At 42.8% G+C, this 18,683-nt stretch overlaps 1 protein-coding gene across 2 annotated transcripts in view; it reads left to right on the forward strand.

The window, feature by feature from the left end:
* Positions 1 to 18,683, forward strand: part of SLC6A11 (solute carrier family 6 member 11) — a 134,688-nt gene that overhangs the window by 98,016 nt on the left and 17,989 nt on the right. For both annotated transcript variants that reach the window (XM_045493806.1, XM_045493805.1), the window contains 2 exons: positions 2,216 to 2,319; positions 7,524 to 7,648. In XM_045493806.1, the coding sequence (XP_045349762.1) occupies positions 2,216 to 2,319; positions 7,524 to 7,648 (229 nt within the window). The remainder of the gene's footprint in view (positions 1 to 2,215; positions 2,320 to 7,523; positions 7,649 to 18,683) is intronic.

An 18,683-nucleotide genomic window follows, 5' to 3' on the forward strand; every position in this document is an offset into this window, starting at 1 on the left:
GTGAGGTACCAGAGGAGCTGTGCTTGATAGAGTGCCAGGAGTCCCACTGGGTAGCTCCTGTGATCTGGTCTTCGGTTTCCTGGGGCAGCAGCTGTTCTGTGTTTTACCTCTCTGTATGATTTACTACTGGTCTTAGAGATTCAGAGAAAGCACCCCTGCCCTTGGACCCTAGAACTCTCCCTCCTCCAGGCAAAATACCTCTCTTTCCTTCTTGGGGATTTGATGACTCAGTAAGGTCACTACCCTGGATTTGGGTAAAGAAAATCCGCTGACATAGCAAATAGGGGAACTGAGGCAGAGCGGGAGGACTTAAAAATGCATCCATTTCTCTCCTAAATCTTTAACATTTGTGTCTGCAGTGGATCCTCCCTATCAACATTTAAGCATCCTTGAGTTTCTACCATTAAAAAAAAAATTCTCCCTCAATTCCCCTTCCACTACCTATCTCCCAACTCCCTTTGGAGGCAAAATTTCTTGAAAAAGCTCTTGTTATATTCACTCTTTCCATTTTCTCTTCCCCATGTCTCAGTCCACTCTGTTATACTGGCACCCCTGCTCTCCACACACACACACACACACACACACACACACACACACACACACTTCATGAAAAGGGCTCTCCTTGAGATGTTCATTTAGCTCCAGGACACTCCAGTGAGGGAAAAAATGTATTCATTTCTTAGTTTGAGAAGCAGCCTAAGATTAAGATCTTTAATTTTAATAAGTATTTGCTGAATGATTAACACACTCCAGCAAATCCAGGGTAGAGTGACCTGTACTGTTGTAATCAAATCCCTGAGAGAAGAAATAAGAGATTTTGCCTGGAGAAGGACGAGATCTAGGATCCAAGGGGCACTGGTGCTTTCTCCAGATCTCTAAAGTGCTACTGCATAGAAGAGGAAGGTATGGTCTGGATGGCTCCAGAACTAGGAACCTTCAGGAAGGGGGACTTCCTCTCATTTTAAGAAATGTTCTCATGGTCAGAACTCTCTAAAGGAGAAAGGGCCACATCAGGATATAGTGAGTTTCCTGTCACTAGCAGTAATCAAACAGAGACTATTCTAATAGTCAGGAGTACTCAGAAGAGAGTCTTGGGTGGGAGATTATCCCAGAGGACTTCTGAAATTCTGGGATTGGTTAAGTATGTATCTCTAGAGGTGGGTCTCCACAGACTTGCCTCTGCCATTCCCAGCTGTGTGGTCTTGAATAAATTGCTCAACTTCTCTGTTCCTCACTTTCCTCAGCTATAAATAATAGCACTTACCACGTAGGGATGCTGTGAATATTCAAATGCCCTAATGCCCAAAGGGCTCAGCCCCTGCCCAGCACATAACAAGTGCTCAGTAAATGTAGCTAGTATTTGTATTTAGTGCAAAGCCTTGTTCTCTAGATGGCACCCTATTCTCAACCATCAGCATCATCGGCTGCATTTGGCTTTTACCTCTGGATTTTCCTTGGAGCTGGGCTCACAGAGAGCCTGGGGAAACATGTTAGAAAAGCCATTGTAACTCCTGGTGTGCGTCTCATGCTGTCAACAGCAGTTTTTGTCAGAGAAGAGCCTGGAAACTAAGAAAGTAGTTTCCATTAAGTACCACAGAGGAAGCCTAAAATGCATCTGTTTTGAAAGGTGAAAGATACAGGTGGGCCTCCTCCTTCTCCTACCCCTTCCCTGCCACCTCTTATGCTCAGATCAGCTATGCAAATATTTTCTCGTGGGCAGAATCCTGTGACAGTTTTCTCATGGTAATCTTAATCACAAAGATAAGAAGTCACTCAATTTGGCTTAAATATGACTTGCCTTATGAGCTGGGTCCCAGGAGCTTCCATTCCGTATCACACAAATCCTCTTGACAATCCTAAGAGGGAAGTTCATTCCCCACTTCGCGGATGAGGAGACTAAGCCTCAGAGAGGTTAAGTAGCTTTTCCAAGGTCACACAAGCTGGAGCAGGGACCTAAACATCCAAATTCTTGCTGTTCAGCGAACTGTTACCCATAACCTCTGGAAGATTCTGGAATTAATTAAAGACATGTATATTTAATAAAGCAGTCCCCAATAACAGAACTTCTAAAACATGTTCCTGAGAAGTTTAGGAAGTTCGTTTATTTCTCTGTCTAGACTTTTTGGATGGTAAGGTGTGGGTGGGGGATTTCAGAGAACAGGGCCATCACTCATCTGACTTCTCTTTATGCTGACCTCTTTGTGCCTTCCTGCAGGTCTGGGTAGATGCTGGGACACAGATCTTTTTCTCCTATGCCATCTGCCTGGGTTGCCTGACTGCTCTGGGAAGTTATAACAATTATAACAACAACTGCTACAGGTGAGCATTTTGTGGCCCTGCCAAACCCCAAACCTCCACCAGACCCCAAGAGCTCCACACTGTCAGGCTAGGTCACATTCGTCTTCCCGCCTTGCAGGGCCAGGACAAGACAGGCAGTCTGTTTCTCGGCCTCTCCCTGCCCCAGGATCAAAGAGCGGGCCACTTGAGGAGCTAGGAAAATAACGAATGTGATCAGAGTGTGTTGCAGACTGAATGTGAATCCACCCCAGGGGTCTTATTCAGGCCCCCATCCCACCCTGTGTGGCAAAGATTTATCCCAGGGCAGGTAAGTGACTTGTCCAAGGTCACATCGCTAGTACGTGGCAAAACTGGGACTTTAACTCAGGTCTTCTGACAGTGCGGGCTTTGTTCTTCTGCCTTCTTTTCAGAACCCTGCTTCTTGCCCCTTCTCACTTGATTTTAGGGTCCTCTCCTATCCCATCTGGAATGACTAGTGCCCCATCTTAACCCCTCGGCCTCCCTGCCTGGCCTCCTGCATGTGCCCACACCCAGAACTGGGAAGGGAATTGCCCAGGTTGGGAGGTGAGCCTGAGGCTGTCTGACCCTGGCTGCCTGGCTTCTCATGCCTGCAGCGTGATTTCTACTGTGAGGCTGAGACCCACTGAGGGCCAGGAACCCACTCAAGGTCACCAAGCAGTGCATGGCAGAAGGGAAGTTGGCACTCTGGATTCTAGCCAATGGTCTGTTTGCTGAGATCTCTGTACCCCTGAATTCAACTCCTGGTCATAGTAGGTGGCTCTTCAGGAGACTTGTATTTAATAACCACACAATTTGGTTGCTATGTGGCTCAAGGGAGATCGTGCATTTGAAAGAACTTTTGGCATGATAAAAGTCCCTCCCATGTTATCCCCATCTTTGAGATGGGGAAAGAGAGGCTCACAGAAGTGACCCCCCTCAGCTGTACACAGTAGAGCCTGGACTCTGCCTGAGGTCTCACATTTTTCCATCCCAGGGCCCTGCCACATCTCTCTGAAAGCTAGCTTTGTGATTGCTTTATTAACCCATTCGTTAAAACCATGTGCATTGCGTGTCTGCTGAGTGCAAGACACCAGCATTGGTACCTTAGGAGATAACACACAGGAATGGCACAGCCTCGGTCTACAGATTTTGTAAGTTGGGGAAACGGAGGCACTGAGGAAGTGAAAGTGGCCAGGTCCAGCCATGCTGTAAGGAAAAGCCATTGTGGAATCCAGTGTGTCATTAGGCAGCAAGTTCTGTTGTTCCTGGGGGCCCTTGGGCAGAGAGGTATTGGGTATGGCTGGGCAGAAGGATGCTGGAGAGGCAGAAGACCACGCCAGGTTGTCCATATGATCCTTTCTACCTTCCAGGCGTTCGTGGGGAGGTGGGTGTTGGGGGTGAGAGGCAAAGCACTCTGTCAGCCACAATGCAAAACAGTAACCACGGACAGGAAGAGAAAGGCACAGGGCAGGGAGAAGAGCATGGCAGTCCTCTGGTCGGGGTTGAGTGTGAGCCGCTTGAGATGTTGAAGAATGCTGTCTGCACACAGCTGTCACCACACCAGCGTGACTGCTGACTTAGACCAGTCCTCCTGTGCAGGACACTGCAGAAATCACTTGGCCACTGCCTGGCTGTCAGCTCCATGAGGACACAAGCTAGTTCTTGTTGGCCACCATCCCTTGAGCCTACTACAGTGCTGCCCAGTGTGTCAGGAAGCAGGGAAGGAGCCATCTGTTAACACAGATGAGGAAACTGAGGCCCCCAAATAAGTCACTTGCTCGTGTTCATTATTACCAGTGGTGGAACGTGGCTTTGAACTCAGGGCTTTCTAGTTCCTGTACCCCTATTCCTCTGCAACAGGGATGGCCAGTTCTTTCCCAACATCTGTAGCTGACAAGGATTTGGCCAAGACTGCCCTGTCTTCGGGCCGTTTCCTACAACCGTCTCCCCCGCCGAGCATGTGGGTAAGATATGCTGGCCACCACAGATCTCTTCTGCTGTCCCATCCAAGAGGCAGCAGAAGAAAGAAAATCCCCCAGGGGATGTTGCAACATCTGAAGGCCCATTTTATTTCCATTTCTCTGCGAACAGGTCTTCCCAACTCAGAGGGAGTAAATTAGTACCCTCCCTTCTGACAGCCTAATAGCTTCTGGAGGTCTTCAAAGCCCAGCTCAGTTCCTGCCAACTTTAAAGCGCTTGTTACATAAGCTTTTCACCTAGAAGGTGCCCTGCAGGAAGGAATTAGAGGGATGGGAAATGCAGCAAACCAGGCAGGGAAAATCCTCACTTCAGAACACAGGCTGCTAAGCTCCTTCTGCTTAAAAGGTGTGAGTACTCTGAGGGCCAAGGGGTGGGATGCAGGGCTGGAAGGGACCTCAGGTCTGCCTAGTGCTTCTCTGTCCTTCTGTGGTATGAGGAACTCACTCAAGAGGCCCCTGGGGACAGATGGGGAGTTTGCAATAAGGGATATTTGTTTTTCAACAACCACATGAGTGCCCACAGATAACTGTCCACAAGTCAGGATCTGAAAGTCTTAATTCTTAGGGGGCATTGTTTTTGTGTAGCTCCTGGAAAAAGCATGGGTTTTAGCATCTGAGACAAATGGACACACATCCCAACCTCATCCCAAGATGCCCCTGAGACCTTGAGTAGGTGATTCTCCTCCCTGAGCCTCAAGATTCAGTGACACAATGTTCAAGAAACCATAGCACAGGACTAGGTACATTGCAGATTCAAATTATACAGGAGATTTCCAGAATAGAGAGGATATAGAGAAAGTGCTTTCCTCAGGACCCCCTTACTTCCCACTGTTTGATAAGGCAGGGTCAGGAAATGGCATGAAGAGCAGCTTTACCCCAACCGTAGGGATAAATCTCCCCTTACCTTGACTGAGCTGCATTTCCTTTTAAGAGGAGAGAAATCTGGGATGCCCGGGTGGCTCAGTCAGTTGAGCATCTGACTTCAGCTCAGGTCATGATCTAACGGTTCGGTTCATGGGTTTGAGTCCCACATCAGGCTCTCTGTTGTCAGTGCAGAGCCCACTTGGAATCTTCTGTCTCCCTCTCTCTCTGCCCCTCCTTATCTCTCTGTCTCTCTCTCTGTCTCTCTCTCTCATAAATAAACAAACAAACAGACAGACATTTAAAAAAAAAGAGGAGAGATATCAGGCTTGCCGATAGTCTTCAGGTCTGCCAGCCCAGCCTACATCCACAGTGCCAGAAGAGTTATTTAAAGAGACCTGTAATCAGTCACTGACTGCTACAGTAATGCTGTGTAACAAACATCCCCATGAACTCAGTGGTTTAACATGACAAGCATTTGCTTTTATTACTCTCAAGTCTCCTGGACAACTAGGCAAGCTCTCCCGCAGGCTGTGAATTGGTTGGATTCAGCCCCAGGACCCAGGGCAGGCTCGAGTCTGCTTCATGTGTGTACATCGTGGGGTGCAGACTATGAGGACGGCAGCTCCCCTGGGGCAGTTCCTCTCATGGCAAGTCACAGAAGGCATAAAGGGCAAGTTCAATCACCTAAGTGTTATCTGAATCCTCTGTTTGTATCACATCTGCTAATATCCTGTGACCAAAGAAAGTCATGTGGCTAAGCCCAAAGTCAGTGGGGAAGCATACTTGAACCCAAGGAAGAAGGTAGGGGGAGATGACTACTTGCTGGAAAATTACATAATTTGTCATAAGGCCCAAGAAACCCTGTTCTTAAGCACTTTGTCCCATGGGGAGGTCAGGTCCAGAGAGAAGATTCTGCAGAGGGAAGTAGGGCCCACATCTCCTGACCCCCAGGGTAATGCCTACTCCAATGTGCCCTTGATTCTCAGAGTCATTGCAAGGCAGCTGGGTGTCACAAGTCACCAACATTAGTGTAGCCCTTGGTTACGTTACAAAAGGCAGGCTGTCCGGAGAAGAGGAGGTGAGAGCCCTGCTGTGTTCTTGAGTCGAGCACTCAGTCCTGGATATGGCATTTGAAGAGGGGCTGGGTCAGCTGGAATGGATTCCAGATCACAAGCCGGATGAACAACTGGTAAAGGAACTGGGGCAGTTAACTGAGGGAACCGAAAACCCAAAGGGGATATCGGGCCACTGTCTTCAGATCTGCCAAAGCTGAAGGAGCTGCAGGCTGTTAGGGAGGGCAGAACTAAAACTCACCAGAGAAGGCTGGTTTTGGTCGAACACACACGAGGAAGTTCTTACTGCTGTAGGCAGCACTAGCTGGCTGGCCATGGGAAAGCACCATGGGACGAGGGGACTAGGCCTGCTAGTGTGTGACCAGAGGCAGCCCACCAGCACCACCACAGGGACGCCCCAGGCACATCGTACCCCAGACAAATGGCTGGATAGGCCACTTGGGAGCTCCTCCCTGTAAAATGGGGCATCGCGCGTGTCATAAGCCTAACTTCCTGGCGCATGCTGGCAGCAGCTGAGATCCGGGGAGGCCGATTCCCTGAGTTGGCCCCGTGAGAATGCAGTGCCTGAGGTAGTAGAGGCCGGGACTTGAGGGTTCTGTTTTCATCTCGACAAAACCCAGTCGTTTGTACTCCGATTTCTCCTGGTTGCAGCTTTATGCTGGTGCTTCTTTGCTGGTAAGCCCCTCCCAAGGGCAAGAGACAGTCACTGCTCCCGTAATCCCTCCATGCGGGATCCAACCTGGGAGGGGCTGCTGCCTCATAGGGACTTCAGTGAGGCCAGTGAGGCTCTGCTCCAGTAAACAGCCTGGCAAGAAGCTTGACCTTCAGGAGGGTGTTTCCTCCTGAAGCTGCTGGGAGCTGCCGGTGTAAAGTCTGTGGATGCTCCCCTGAGAAGGAGCCATTTCTCAGAGGCCTCTCTGGCCCTCCTTGGGCTCCCAGGAAATCACTCCTCTGTCATTTCCCTGGTTTTGTTTCCTTCTGGGGATTTGGAGGAGTGTTGCTTTGTCTCCAACTATCTTCTCACTAGTGCATTTTCTCACTTGCCAGCCTTTCTTCCTTCCCATCCCTCTTCCATGTGTCTGGTCCATGACCCACCTTATCTTCTAAAAATGCAGGAGCAGCTGTGTGACCATGAGCCAGCTACCTAACCTCTCTGAACCACCAGGGCTTCATCAGGCAAATGGGGCTGTCTGTGCCCACCGTGCCCTGCCTGCCCCACAGGATTGGCGGTGGTGCTCACACAGAATGTTCAAGCAGGGCACCTGTTCCGCCCACTCTGACCTCAGCCCCTCTCGCTGCTTCCCCACAGGGACTGCATCATGCTGTGTTGCCTGAACAGTGGCACCAGCTTTGTGGCTGGCTTTGCCATCTTCTCAGTCCTGGGCTTCATGGCATACGAGCAGGGGGTGCCCATTGCCGAGGTGGCAGAGTCAGGTAAGTTCGCCAAAGGCGAGGGAGGCCTCGGGTGATTGAAGGTCATAACACAAGTATGATCTGCCTCCTCAGCTCATTCTCCTTCTGGGTTCAGGTCTTAGGAGGTGGCCCGCCATCCATCCTCAAACCGGGATCACGGGAGAAAAACCTTGACACTTCCTCATTTCCATATCCAAGACGTCCTCGGGTTGTATAGCTTCCGCCTCCTCAGTGTTGCTCCACTTCATGTACTTTCCCCCAGCTACACTGTCTCCCCACCAGCCCAGACCACTGTCACCGCTCACCTGGATGATCGCAGGAACCTTCCACGGGCCTCCTAGCCTCCACTATTGCCCCTTCTGTTCCATGTGTAGATTGATTTCTTTCAAAATGCAGATCTGAGTATGTCCATCTCTGGTGAAAAGCTCTTCTTTACTTCTCATAGTAGTGGATTCTAAGCATGGCCCCAAGGCCCCGTGTTGCCCAGCCTTTGTAGCCTCACCCCCAACATCATCCCCCCCGTGCTCATGCTGCCCCACTGCAGTGATCTGCTTTTGCAACGTCACTTGCTCCCTCCCACCACAGGGTCTTTGCACATACCGTTCTCTCTGCCTAGAGAACCTCTCTCCCTTTCCCTCTTTTAGATGTAGAATCACTGAGTGTGACATTCTTAAGTATAGATTGATGTGTTTGTATCAAACACACTACAGGCAGAGTTATTGTTGCTGAGGCGATGACACAAAATGGTGAATTTACATGGTTGTGATTCACAATCTACATGGTATTTGAATTCTAGGAAAATGTGTGGTAAAAAGTATGAAAATAGTTTGTGTTCTCATGACAAATGGTTAGGTTCTAAACTCAGTTAAGTCTAAATAAGTTTTTCACCTACAAGAATGTGTAGTAGAACAGTTTGTCAAGACCAGCACAGGGAGCTTAGCCTTTCTGGCCTCCATCTACTCAGTGTAAGTCATGCCCCCATTTATTGTGACCACCCCCAAGCACTTGTGGGAGCCACATTGCCTCTGTGGAAAATGTTGGTCCACAGTATCCTTTTTTATGTGGCACACATAGATCAGGAAGCACCCCTCTAACCCACCAGGAAGCACCCCTCTAACCCACCAAGCTGGGCAAGGTGGTGGATATGGACATCAGAGCAGGAACGTGGTTGCAAAGCTTTGCTCCGTGACCACTCAGGGTCCACGTCCTCTGGAATGTATGTCAGAGAGTGAGAGAGACAGAGACAGAGACAGAGAGAGAGACCGTCCCTGCTGAAATCAGGATGCCAGAGCTAGCCTAGAGGATATTAATCTGACCAAAGCTCTCACTCATCAAGTGCTTACTCTGTAAAGAAGCTACCCCTGTTTTACAGATAAGGAAGCTGAGGCTCAGAGAGGTGAAGTCACTCAACCAAGATTACACAAGCTGGAAGGGACAGGGCTGGGATTTAATACAGGCCCTCTGGCTCCAGAGCCCATGCTCTGACCATGCCATCCTATTGCCCACTGTGGGCACCTGACACTTGACCAAACACCCATGCTCCTTCCTGGCATCAAACCACAGACAGCCCTGTAAGGAAAGAGTGTTACCTTCTATATGGGAGCACTGCCCACTCCAAGAATTCATTTCCTCCTCTATAAAATGAATGTCCTAATTTCTGCCTTAGGTGTGCAGTGGGATAAGATATCTGCAGCATTATGTTTTCTCTTTTTATCATTATTTCCATTTTATAGATGGAGTTCAGAGAAGATTCATAGAAAGGAAAAGAGCCAACTAAAAATAAATTTTATTATTTTTTTTTCTAATTTCAAATTGAAAGCATATTCATGTTAGAAAAATGTGGAAATCTTAACAAAGGAAAAACGCTGCACTCCAAATCAGACAACATTTTGGGTTTTTCCTGTCATGGCATTTTCCATGCCTACATATCCATATGTGTGTTGATGGAAATCAGATCAAATTACCCCTGGTATTCAGTAGACTACATTTCCCCCTTCACAATAAAGCATGAGGAACTTTGTGCCTCAGTAAACAGAGATTTCAATCAAGAATTTTCATGGCTCTGTGGTATTCCACTGGATGGATGGACCATAATGGATTTACTGTGTCTCGTTTGCAGGCTCTGGGGTGGTTGTGTTTCATAGTCTACCTCACGAAATTCTCACAGCACCTCTGCAGGGTAGGCTTTGTCCGGGCTTCCACTCGTGGCTGTGCAGAATAAGCTCTGCACAACTGCAGGGGGCACTGTTCACATAAACAGCCCTAAGTTTTACCATGCCCATTGAGATATGGACCCCATACCTCAGAGCCTCAAGTGGTTCACCCAAGGTCACACAGCTCATAGGTGTTACAGCCTGGCTCTAGCCTTTTCTGGCTCACCTTCCTGTGTTGCTCCTGGTATCCAGCCGGTAAATCTGCTCTGTGCCCTTGGTTGGGCATATGGGTCAGGCTAAGATTCTCCTTGGGAACATCTGCCATATGGAGAAATTGCAAGTTTTAAGTGAGTGTGTGGCCACCTCACCTTGCTCAGAAGGACCTGGGCTTGCTTTCTGATGAGTGATTTTTGGAAAATACCTAATTAGATGGCAGAATGCTCAATGGGATGTCCCAGAATACCTGGAAACTGAGCCAGAAAGGCAACGTATACTTCTCACAGGACTCAGATTTTGTCATGCTGTGATCCCAAGCCCTTATCCACATGTCCCTTGGTCTGTTTCTGTGATACTTTCTGTGAGATACCCTCTCCTGGAGGTTGAGATTTTAGACAGCTTATAATTGAGTCTTGCTTTTTTATTCAGTCTGATTATCTATGTCTTTTAATTGGAGTATCTGTCTCTTTTCATTTCATAATTATTGATGTGGTTAAGTCCTGAATTCTGTTTTGAGACAGAAAATGTCAGAATGATCATCAGAAGTGGAAAGAGTCAGATGTGTGGTGGCAGGATTAAGTAATATGTTGCTAACTCCAGATAGACTTTAATGAGTTATGGGTGCATATTGTTGGCTAACTGCTTAGAAAATAATAACAGGAGGTAGGGCTACAAAGCTTAAATGAAATACAACTGGACATTTCAAAATATTGATCAGCCCAAAAGAAGGCAATAAAAACACAACAGAGTAAACAAAAAAACAAAACCTCCAAAATTCAGAAGGGACAAAAATAAAACAAATATGAAATGGTAAAATTACACCCAACTGTATCAATAACTATATTAAGTGCAAATGAGCCAAATACTCCAAGTAAAAGGCAGAGATTATCAGACTGAGTAAAAGAGCAAGACTCAACTATAAGCTTTTGACAAGAGATGCTTTAAATTTAAAGACACAGATAACGTGTAACACAGAGTGAAAAGATAATACCATGTAAACAACAAGCATAAGAAAAGTGGCTTTGCTATATTAATATTAGAGTAGACTTCAAGTCAAAGAGTATTACTAGAGATAATGGGGAGCACACTTCATAATGTTTATAAAAGGAGCAGTTCATTTATAAGATAGCTAATCCTTAATGTGTTGGTACCTAATGCCAGGGATTTTAAAAACATGAAGCAGTGGTGCCTGGGTGGCTCAGTTGATTGAGTGTATGACTCTTGATTTTGGCTCAGGTCATGATCTCACAGTTCGTGGGTTTGCACCCTGCATCAAGCTCCATGCTGACATGGAGAATCCCTGCCTGGGATTCTCCCTTTCTTTGTGCCCCCCTCCCCATCTCTCAAAATAAATAAATAAACTTTTTTTTTTTTTTTAATTTTTTTTTTCAACATTTATTTATTTTTGGGACAGAGAGAGACAGAGTATGAACGGGGGAGGGGCAGAGAGAGAGGGAGACACAGAATCGGAAACAGGCTCCAGGCTCTGAGCCATCAGCCCAGAGCCCGACGCGGGGCTCGAACTCACGGACCGCGAGATCGTGACCTGGCTGAAGTCGGACGCTTAACCGACTGCGCCACCCAGGCACCCCAATAAACTTTTAAAAATAAAATACATGAAGCAAAAACTGACAAACTAAAAGTAAAAATAGACAAACTCACAATCATAGTGGGAGATTTTAACACCCCTTGTTCATTAATGTTAAAACAACTATACAAAATATTAATAAAGACATAGAGATCTGAATACTGTCAAACAACTTAGCTTAATTGACATCTATAAAACACTGCAAGGAACAACTGCAAAGTACAGTTCTTTTCAAATGAACATGAAATATTCACCAAGATAGGATATAAATTGGGCCATAAATTAAATCTCAATAGGTTTCAAAAGATTGAAATTACAAGGTATATTCTCTGACTACCACTGAATTAAATTATGAATCCATAATGAAAATATACCTAGAAAATCCTTAAGTATGTGTAAATTAAGCAACATGTTTCTAAATTACCCATGAGCCAAAGAAGACAGTATTTCAAACTGAATGGTAGTGAAAACATATCAAAACTTGTGGGATACAGTTAAAGTACTTACAGGGAAATTTATAACTTTAAAGCCTAATTAGAAAGAAGGATTTAAAGTAAAAAATTAAAGTTTCTATCTGAAGAAGCTGAAAAAAAGAAGTATAAATTAAACCAAAGTAAGTATAAACAAAGAAATAATAAAGGGAAGACATACCCACAATAAAATTCCAAAGCCAAATTTGGTACTAAACAACAAAATTTATAATCCCCTAGTAAGACTAATCAAGGAAAAAAAATGAGAGAAAACACAAATTACTAATATCAGGAATGAAAGAAGGGGGATGAAGTTCTACAGACATTAAAAATGAGAATAGGAAATATTATGAGCAACTTCAAGCTAATATATTTGATAATGTAGATTAAATGGAAAATTCCTTTAAAAATATAATTTACTCAAAATGACTCAAGAAGAAATAGAAACACTGAATAGCTCTATACTTTTTAAAAGACATTGGATTCATATCAAAAACCTTTCTACCAAGAAAACTTGAAGCCCTGATGGTTTCACTGGTGAAATCTACCGAACATGTAAGAAAAAAGTAGTATCAATCTTACATGGGTCTTTTAAAAGTTAGAGTATGTTAGACCTCTGAATATCTGAGGACTATGAGAGCTGTATAGCTACTTGTATCCTAATTTCCTTCCCAAACAAGAAAAAAACAAGAAGGGAAAATATATTTTATACAAAACCATGCCCCTGCATAACTCAAAGACAGAAAATATTAAAGCTACAGATAACAGTAACAAAAAGAAAAAATACCAATCTCAGTGCATAATCCCTTCTGCTACCACTGCACCCTCACAGCTGGTAAGGCTTTGTGATGAACAAAAGCAAACTGAGAAAAACTATGGGGGAAACAGAAGACAGGCTGGTGAAGGGACCTAAGAGTGATTTGGAGCAATCCCCAGAAAGATTAAATTCACTGTAAGTCTGAAAAACCTGGAAAAGATCCAGACAGATCCCTGAGCAGGGACAACAGAGAAGGGATTCGATGTGTAATTCAAGGAACAGGGGCCATTTAAAGGAACCAGCACAATTTAAAGGAGACACCACTTGAAACACAGAACTTCTGGGAGAGAAAAAGGCAAAAAGAAAAGGAGAAGCACCCTTTGACGATTAGATGGTGAAGGGAAAACCAAAAAAAAAGGAGATAAAATAAAGTCCTGAAAAACCAAAGAGAACCATTAAATCAGGGTGTGGGAAGGGGAGATCACCCTTCCCCACCCTCAAAACAAAAAGCTGCTTAAAGTACCTGGACTTTGCCATACTGACAAAAGAGGGCACTATTAAGTTGGGAATATTATAAAATACCCACAAACATGAACATGAGAAAAGTCAAGTCCATACAGAGCTACTGCAGACAATCAGGAATAGAAACTCCCCACATATCAATGACCATGAAACCAACCATGACATAGAGGAAAATTGTAAGTCAACACTCCAGACAGAATTAAATATATCCAAAGAAGCATCTGAGGATGTGAGAAAAACAAACAAAAACCTTGAACCTGGAATTTTAAAACTACCAGATAGGAGAAGAGGGCACAGGAATGAATGAAGAGAAAGTTAATTGAACTCAGAGGGGAAGAAATGAGAAAAAAAGATAAGGCCAAGTTATCTCAGAAATGAAGAATAAATTACAAATGTCCACTGGAGAATGGTCTCAATAAAGGGGCATTTTATTATTTTTTTATTAACATTTTTTAAATGTTTATTTATTTTTGAGAGAGAGAGACAAAGTGTGAGCGGGCGACGGGCAGAGAGGGTGGGAGACACAGAATCCGAAGCAGGCTCCAGGCTCCGAGCCACCAGCACAGAACCTGACACGGGGCTCGAACTCACAAACCGCGAGATCATGACCTGAGCTGAAGTCAGATGCTTAACCGACTGAGCCACTCAGGTGAATAAAGGGACATTTTAAAAAGGAAGGAAAACAACCAGATGAATGAAAATGACATAAAGAAGTAAAAACGATCCCACCAAAAACTAGAAATGGAAGACCAGCAGAGAAGAAGATATTCACATTATAGGGTCCCTGAAGAAGAAAAATAAAACAATGGAACAGCGGTAATATTTAAAACTATAATCCAAGAAGACTCTTCAGAAACAGAAAAAGAGCTCAATCTACACATTGAAATGACTTCTCAGGTACTAATGAAAATTAACCCAGGTTGATCAACTCCAAGACATCCTGGTAAAGATATTAGCTTTCAAAGATAAAGATAAAATCCTCAAGGCTTCCAGGCAAAAAAGATTAAATAACTTAAAAGGGCAAAAGACTTAGACACTTAGACTGGTATCATACTTTTCAAAACCAACATACAAAGAAAGGCAACTATGAAGCAGTATCTTTTTTTTTTTTTTAATTTACAAAAAGAAGTGTGAATCAAGGCTATGGAAAATGTCGAGGTTATAGGAAAACCATATTAAGCAGAACTTTGAGACTTCTATACTCATAAGTCCTTTGGAGGAATCTATGGGGTGAGCTTCATCCAGTCCAGGAATAACTAGGAAAACTTAGAAAAAAGACTGATGGTAAGCATTCAAAAATATGTAAGTACACATCTAAGACCAAAACGAAGGTAGGGAAAAAGATAGACGAGTAATGTAGAAATATGCTGTGTACTCTTAACAGAGTTGAAATCATCAACCTAAAAGATGGAGAGAAAAGGCAAAAGGAAAACAGAAAAGCTCATTGTTGTGTAGACCATAAATGGTGTCAAATGATATGGGGGGTGGGGTGGGGGCAGACCTGGAAAGCCAGGCAGTAAAGGTTTAAATAAAATATAAGGGTCTAAGGGCATTTTTAAAAGATGTAATAAGTATAAAGATAACCACTAGAACAAAAACATAAACCTTCCTAAATACCAAAAAATATTTATAAATAAAAGAACAAAGAATACATGACTCCTAGAGAAACATAACAAATATTTAAAAATACACATAACCACCAAGTATTTTGTCAAAATTAAGACTGATCATATCAATAAATGTGAGTGGGCTTAATTCATCCATTAAAAGAAAAAGACTTTCGGGGCACCTGGGTGGCTCAGTCAGTTAGGCGTCTAACTTTGGCTCAGGTCATGCTATCACAGCTTGTGGGTTTAAGCCCCATTTTGGGCTCTGTGCTGACAGCTTAGAGCCTGGAGCCTGCTTTGGATTCTGTGTCTCTCCCTCTTTTTCTGCCCCTCCCTTCTATCTCTCTCTCTCTCTCTCTCTCTCTCTCAAAAAAATAAATAAACATTAAAAAAGAAAAGAAAAAGATTTTCAATTTGGCTCACAAAACACGACCTATATATATGCTGTATATAAGAGATACACCTAAAACAAAATGATTCATAAAAGCTAAAAATAAGGGAATAGACAATGACAGCAATATCAGGGAAAGTAGAATTCAAGCCCCAAAGCACTAAGCATTACAAAGGACATTTTTTAAATGGTAAAAACTATAATTCATAATAAAGATACAGCACACATAAAAATATATGCACCAAATAATACAGCAATAACCTTTATGAAGCAAAACTGCAGGAGGTACAAGGAGACACAGATAGAAAGAAACTGATAATAAGAGAAAACTATACTAAAAACACATCGATAAAAGTGAAAGAATGAAAATTAATTACATTAAGAAGAACAACAGCAAAATGAACTAAAAGAAAGCACAGGAAAGGAAATAATAAAGATAAAAGCAGGAAGGAGTGAAATAATTATAGATAGATAATTACAAACAGTAGATCTAATTAAAATTCTGGGTTTTTAAAAATATACAAGTTACCAAACGGCCAAGAATAAAAGAACTTACCAAGAGCGAAATAAGAAATGATAAAGGGGAAATAACCATTGAAGTGGAAGACATTTATATGGTAAGCGAAATAAGTCAGAGAAAGATAAATATATGATTTCACTCATTGGTGGAATTTAAGAAGCAAAACAGATGAACATAGGGGAAAGGAAGGAAAAATAAGGTAAAAAGAGAGAGGGAGGTAAACCATAAGGGGACTCTTCAATACAGAGAACACATTTGAGTTGCTGGAGGAGAGGTGTGGGGGGGGGGGGGGATGGGCTAAATGGGTGATGGACATTAAGGAGGGCACTTGTTGGGATGAGCCCTATATGTAAGTGATGAATCACTAAATTCTACTCCTGAAATCATTATTACACTATATGTTAACTAACTTGGATTTAAATAAAATTTAAAAATTAAAAAAAAAAAATCACAAGAGCCTGCTTTGTAGTCTTCTCAACACATAAATTTGAAAAATTAGATAAAATGAATATTTTCCTGGGAAAAAACAGATTGCCACAATTGACCACATTTGATTTAGAAAACCTAAACCAATTTCCATAGAAGGAAAAAAGTTATTGAGTAACTACCCTACCAACAAAACAAAACAAAAAGCAACACTAGGCCCAGATGGCTTCTCAGATAATTCTATCAAACCTTCAAGTATCCAGGGCACCTGGTTGGCTCAGTTGGTTAAGTGTCTGACTGTTGATTTTGGTTCAGGTCATGATCTCACAGTTCATGAGATCAAGCCCCATGTAAGGCTCTGTGCTGACAGTGCAGGGACTGCTTGGAGTTCTCTCTCTCTCCCTTCCTTTCTTCCCCTCCCCCACTCACACTCCCCCCTCCCTCTCTGTCTCTAAATAAATAAATAAATAAATAAATAAATAAATAAATAAACACAACAACAACAAAAACTTCAAGCACCAGATAATCCCAGTGCTCTATAAATTATTCCAGAGGGAAAGGAAAGGAACATTTATATGAAGCATGAATAACATTGATACCTACACCAAATAGACAATGCAAAGAAACAAAGTATCACTCATGCATAGTGATGTAAAAATAGTACATACAATATTAGCAAATCCAAATCCAAACCATTAGAATCCAAAATCACATTAAAAAGGTAATATACCTAAACAATAAAAAAATGTAAAAAAAAATAAATAAAGCGGGGGGCGCCTGGGTGGCTCAGTTGGTTGGGCAGCCGACTACAGCTCAGATCATGATCTCGCAGTTTGTGAGGTCGAGCCCTGCATCAGGCTCTGTCCTAAGAGCTCAGAGCCTGGAGCCTGCTTCCGATTCTGTGGCTCCCTCTCTCTCTGCCCCTTCCCTGCTTGTTCGCTCTCTTTCTTTCTCTCAAAAATAATAATTAAAAAAAATTTAAAAAAAGAAGGTAATCCAAGTAGGATTTACTCCAGGAATAATGCAAGGTTGGTGTAATGCTAGGAAATCCAGTAATATCATACATCCTATTAATAGCCCAAATGAAATAAATTATAAAATTATCTTCATATATACTAAAAAAGTCTTTGAAAAAATACAATAGTCATTCACAATATAAAAATAATCGAGTAAATGGAAATTTATGAGTATTTTTTAAAGGATAAATGTGTGTGTGTAAGTTTAAAAAGCAAATATCTATAGTATCCTACCCATTGTAGAAGAAAGAAGGAGATGTAAGAAAGTATGTCTGCTCATTTGTGCAAAAGAAATATGGAAAGGATAAACTAAAAAATGAAGAGAATGGTTACCTATAGGGCATGAGTGGACAAGGAATAGAAAGAAGGGTGGAATTAAGTAAAGATGAAAAGGAAAAAATACTTCTTAGTATATTTCTATTAGTTCTGACTCTTAGAGAAACACGGTAACAGTAACATTTCAAATAACACCCAAAATAAACAGTTCCTTTTTTTGAGTGGAATTAAAATGGAATACAAACAGTAAAAAATGAACCTTACTGCATTACAAATAAAAAAATGTAACCATACTGAAGAGAATGGGAAAGAAAAGACCAAATCTAAGTAAATTTCTGGACACAGTATTTTGACTGGACACTATAAGGCTAAAAACAAAAATCACTGTACTGTTCTCTTGTTAGTACAGGAGTATGGGTTTGCAATTCTGTAACTATTGTACGTGTATGTGGGGACTGAACAAACAAGTCAATAGGGATCGTTAGAGACAGAATTTTCACTGAGGAAGAAGTTACACATAAAGAAAATGGAGAAGATACAGTGATCTGTATTAGAATTGGAGGTATCAGGATGGACTCGTGGGTTTAAAATATATGCAGTTAGATATAGAAACATGTGTGTGTGTATGTGTAGATATACATACATATGTCTCCTAGCTTTGTGTGCTGAGAGGGCCTGCAAGAAATGATATTCCAGTAGCAACGAACATACCCAGAAGACAGATCTTGATTTCTGAATACCATTTTTCAATTAAAGGAACTCGGGCTTTTTGGAGAAACAGTTGATTCTAGTGCTGGAGCAAGACATGATAAGCTGAAACATTTAGTAGTGCCAGAAAGTAAGGAAGTACTCAGAAAAAGGATGGAGGCATGTCATAAGGACACAGGGAACCAAACTGAAGAAGCTAATAATGATAGTATTGGATTGTAATCTGTAGAATAAACTGAATACCCGGGAGTCCACATTGAAATAAATAAAAATTGAATAAATGAGTGTGAAGGAACAGTCTTTCTTACAGAAGAATTCTAATTGATAAATGTAGAAGGAATGAAGAAAAGAAACCCACTAGGCAAACCTCAAAGGAGTTATTGTTGCAAGCAAGATCTACCAATGG

The sequence above is a fragment of the Leopardus geoffroyi genome, chromosome A2, assembly GCF_018350155.1.
Source record: "Leopardus geoffroyi isolate Oge1 chromosome A2, O.geoffroyi_Oge1_pat1.0, whole genome shotgun sequence".
NCBI classification, from domain to species: domain Eukaryota; kingdom Metazoa; phylum Chordata; class Mammalia; order Carnivora; family Felidae; genus Leopardus; species Leopardus geoffroyi.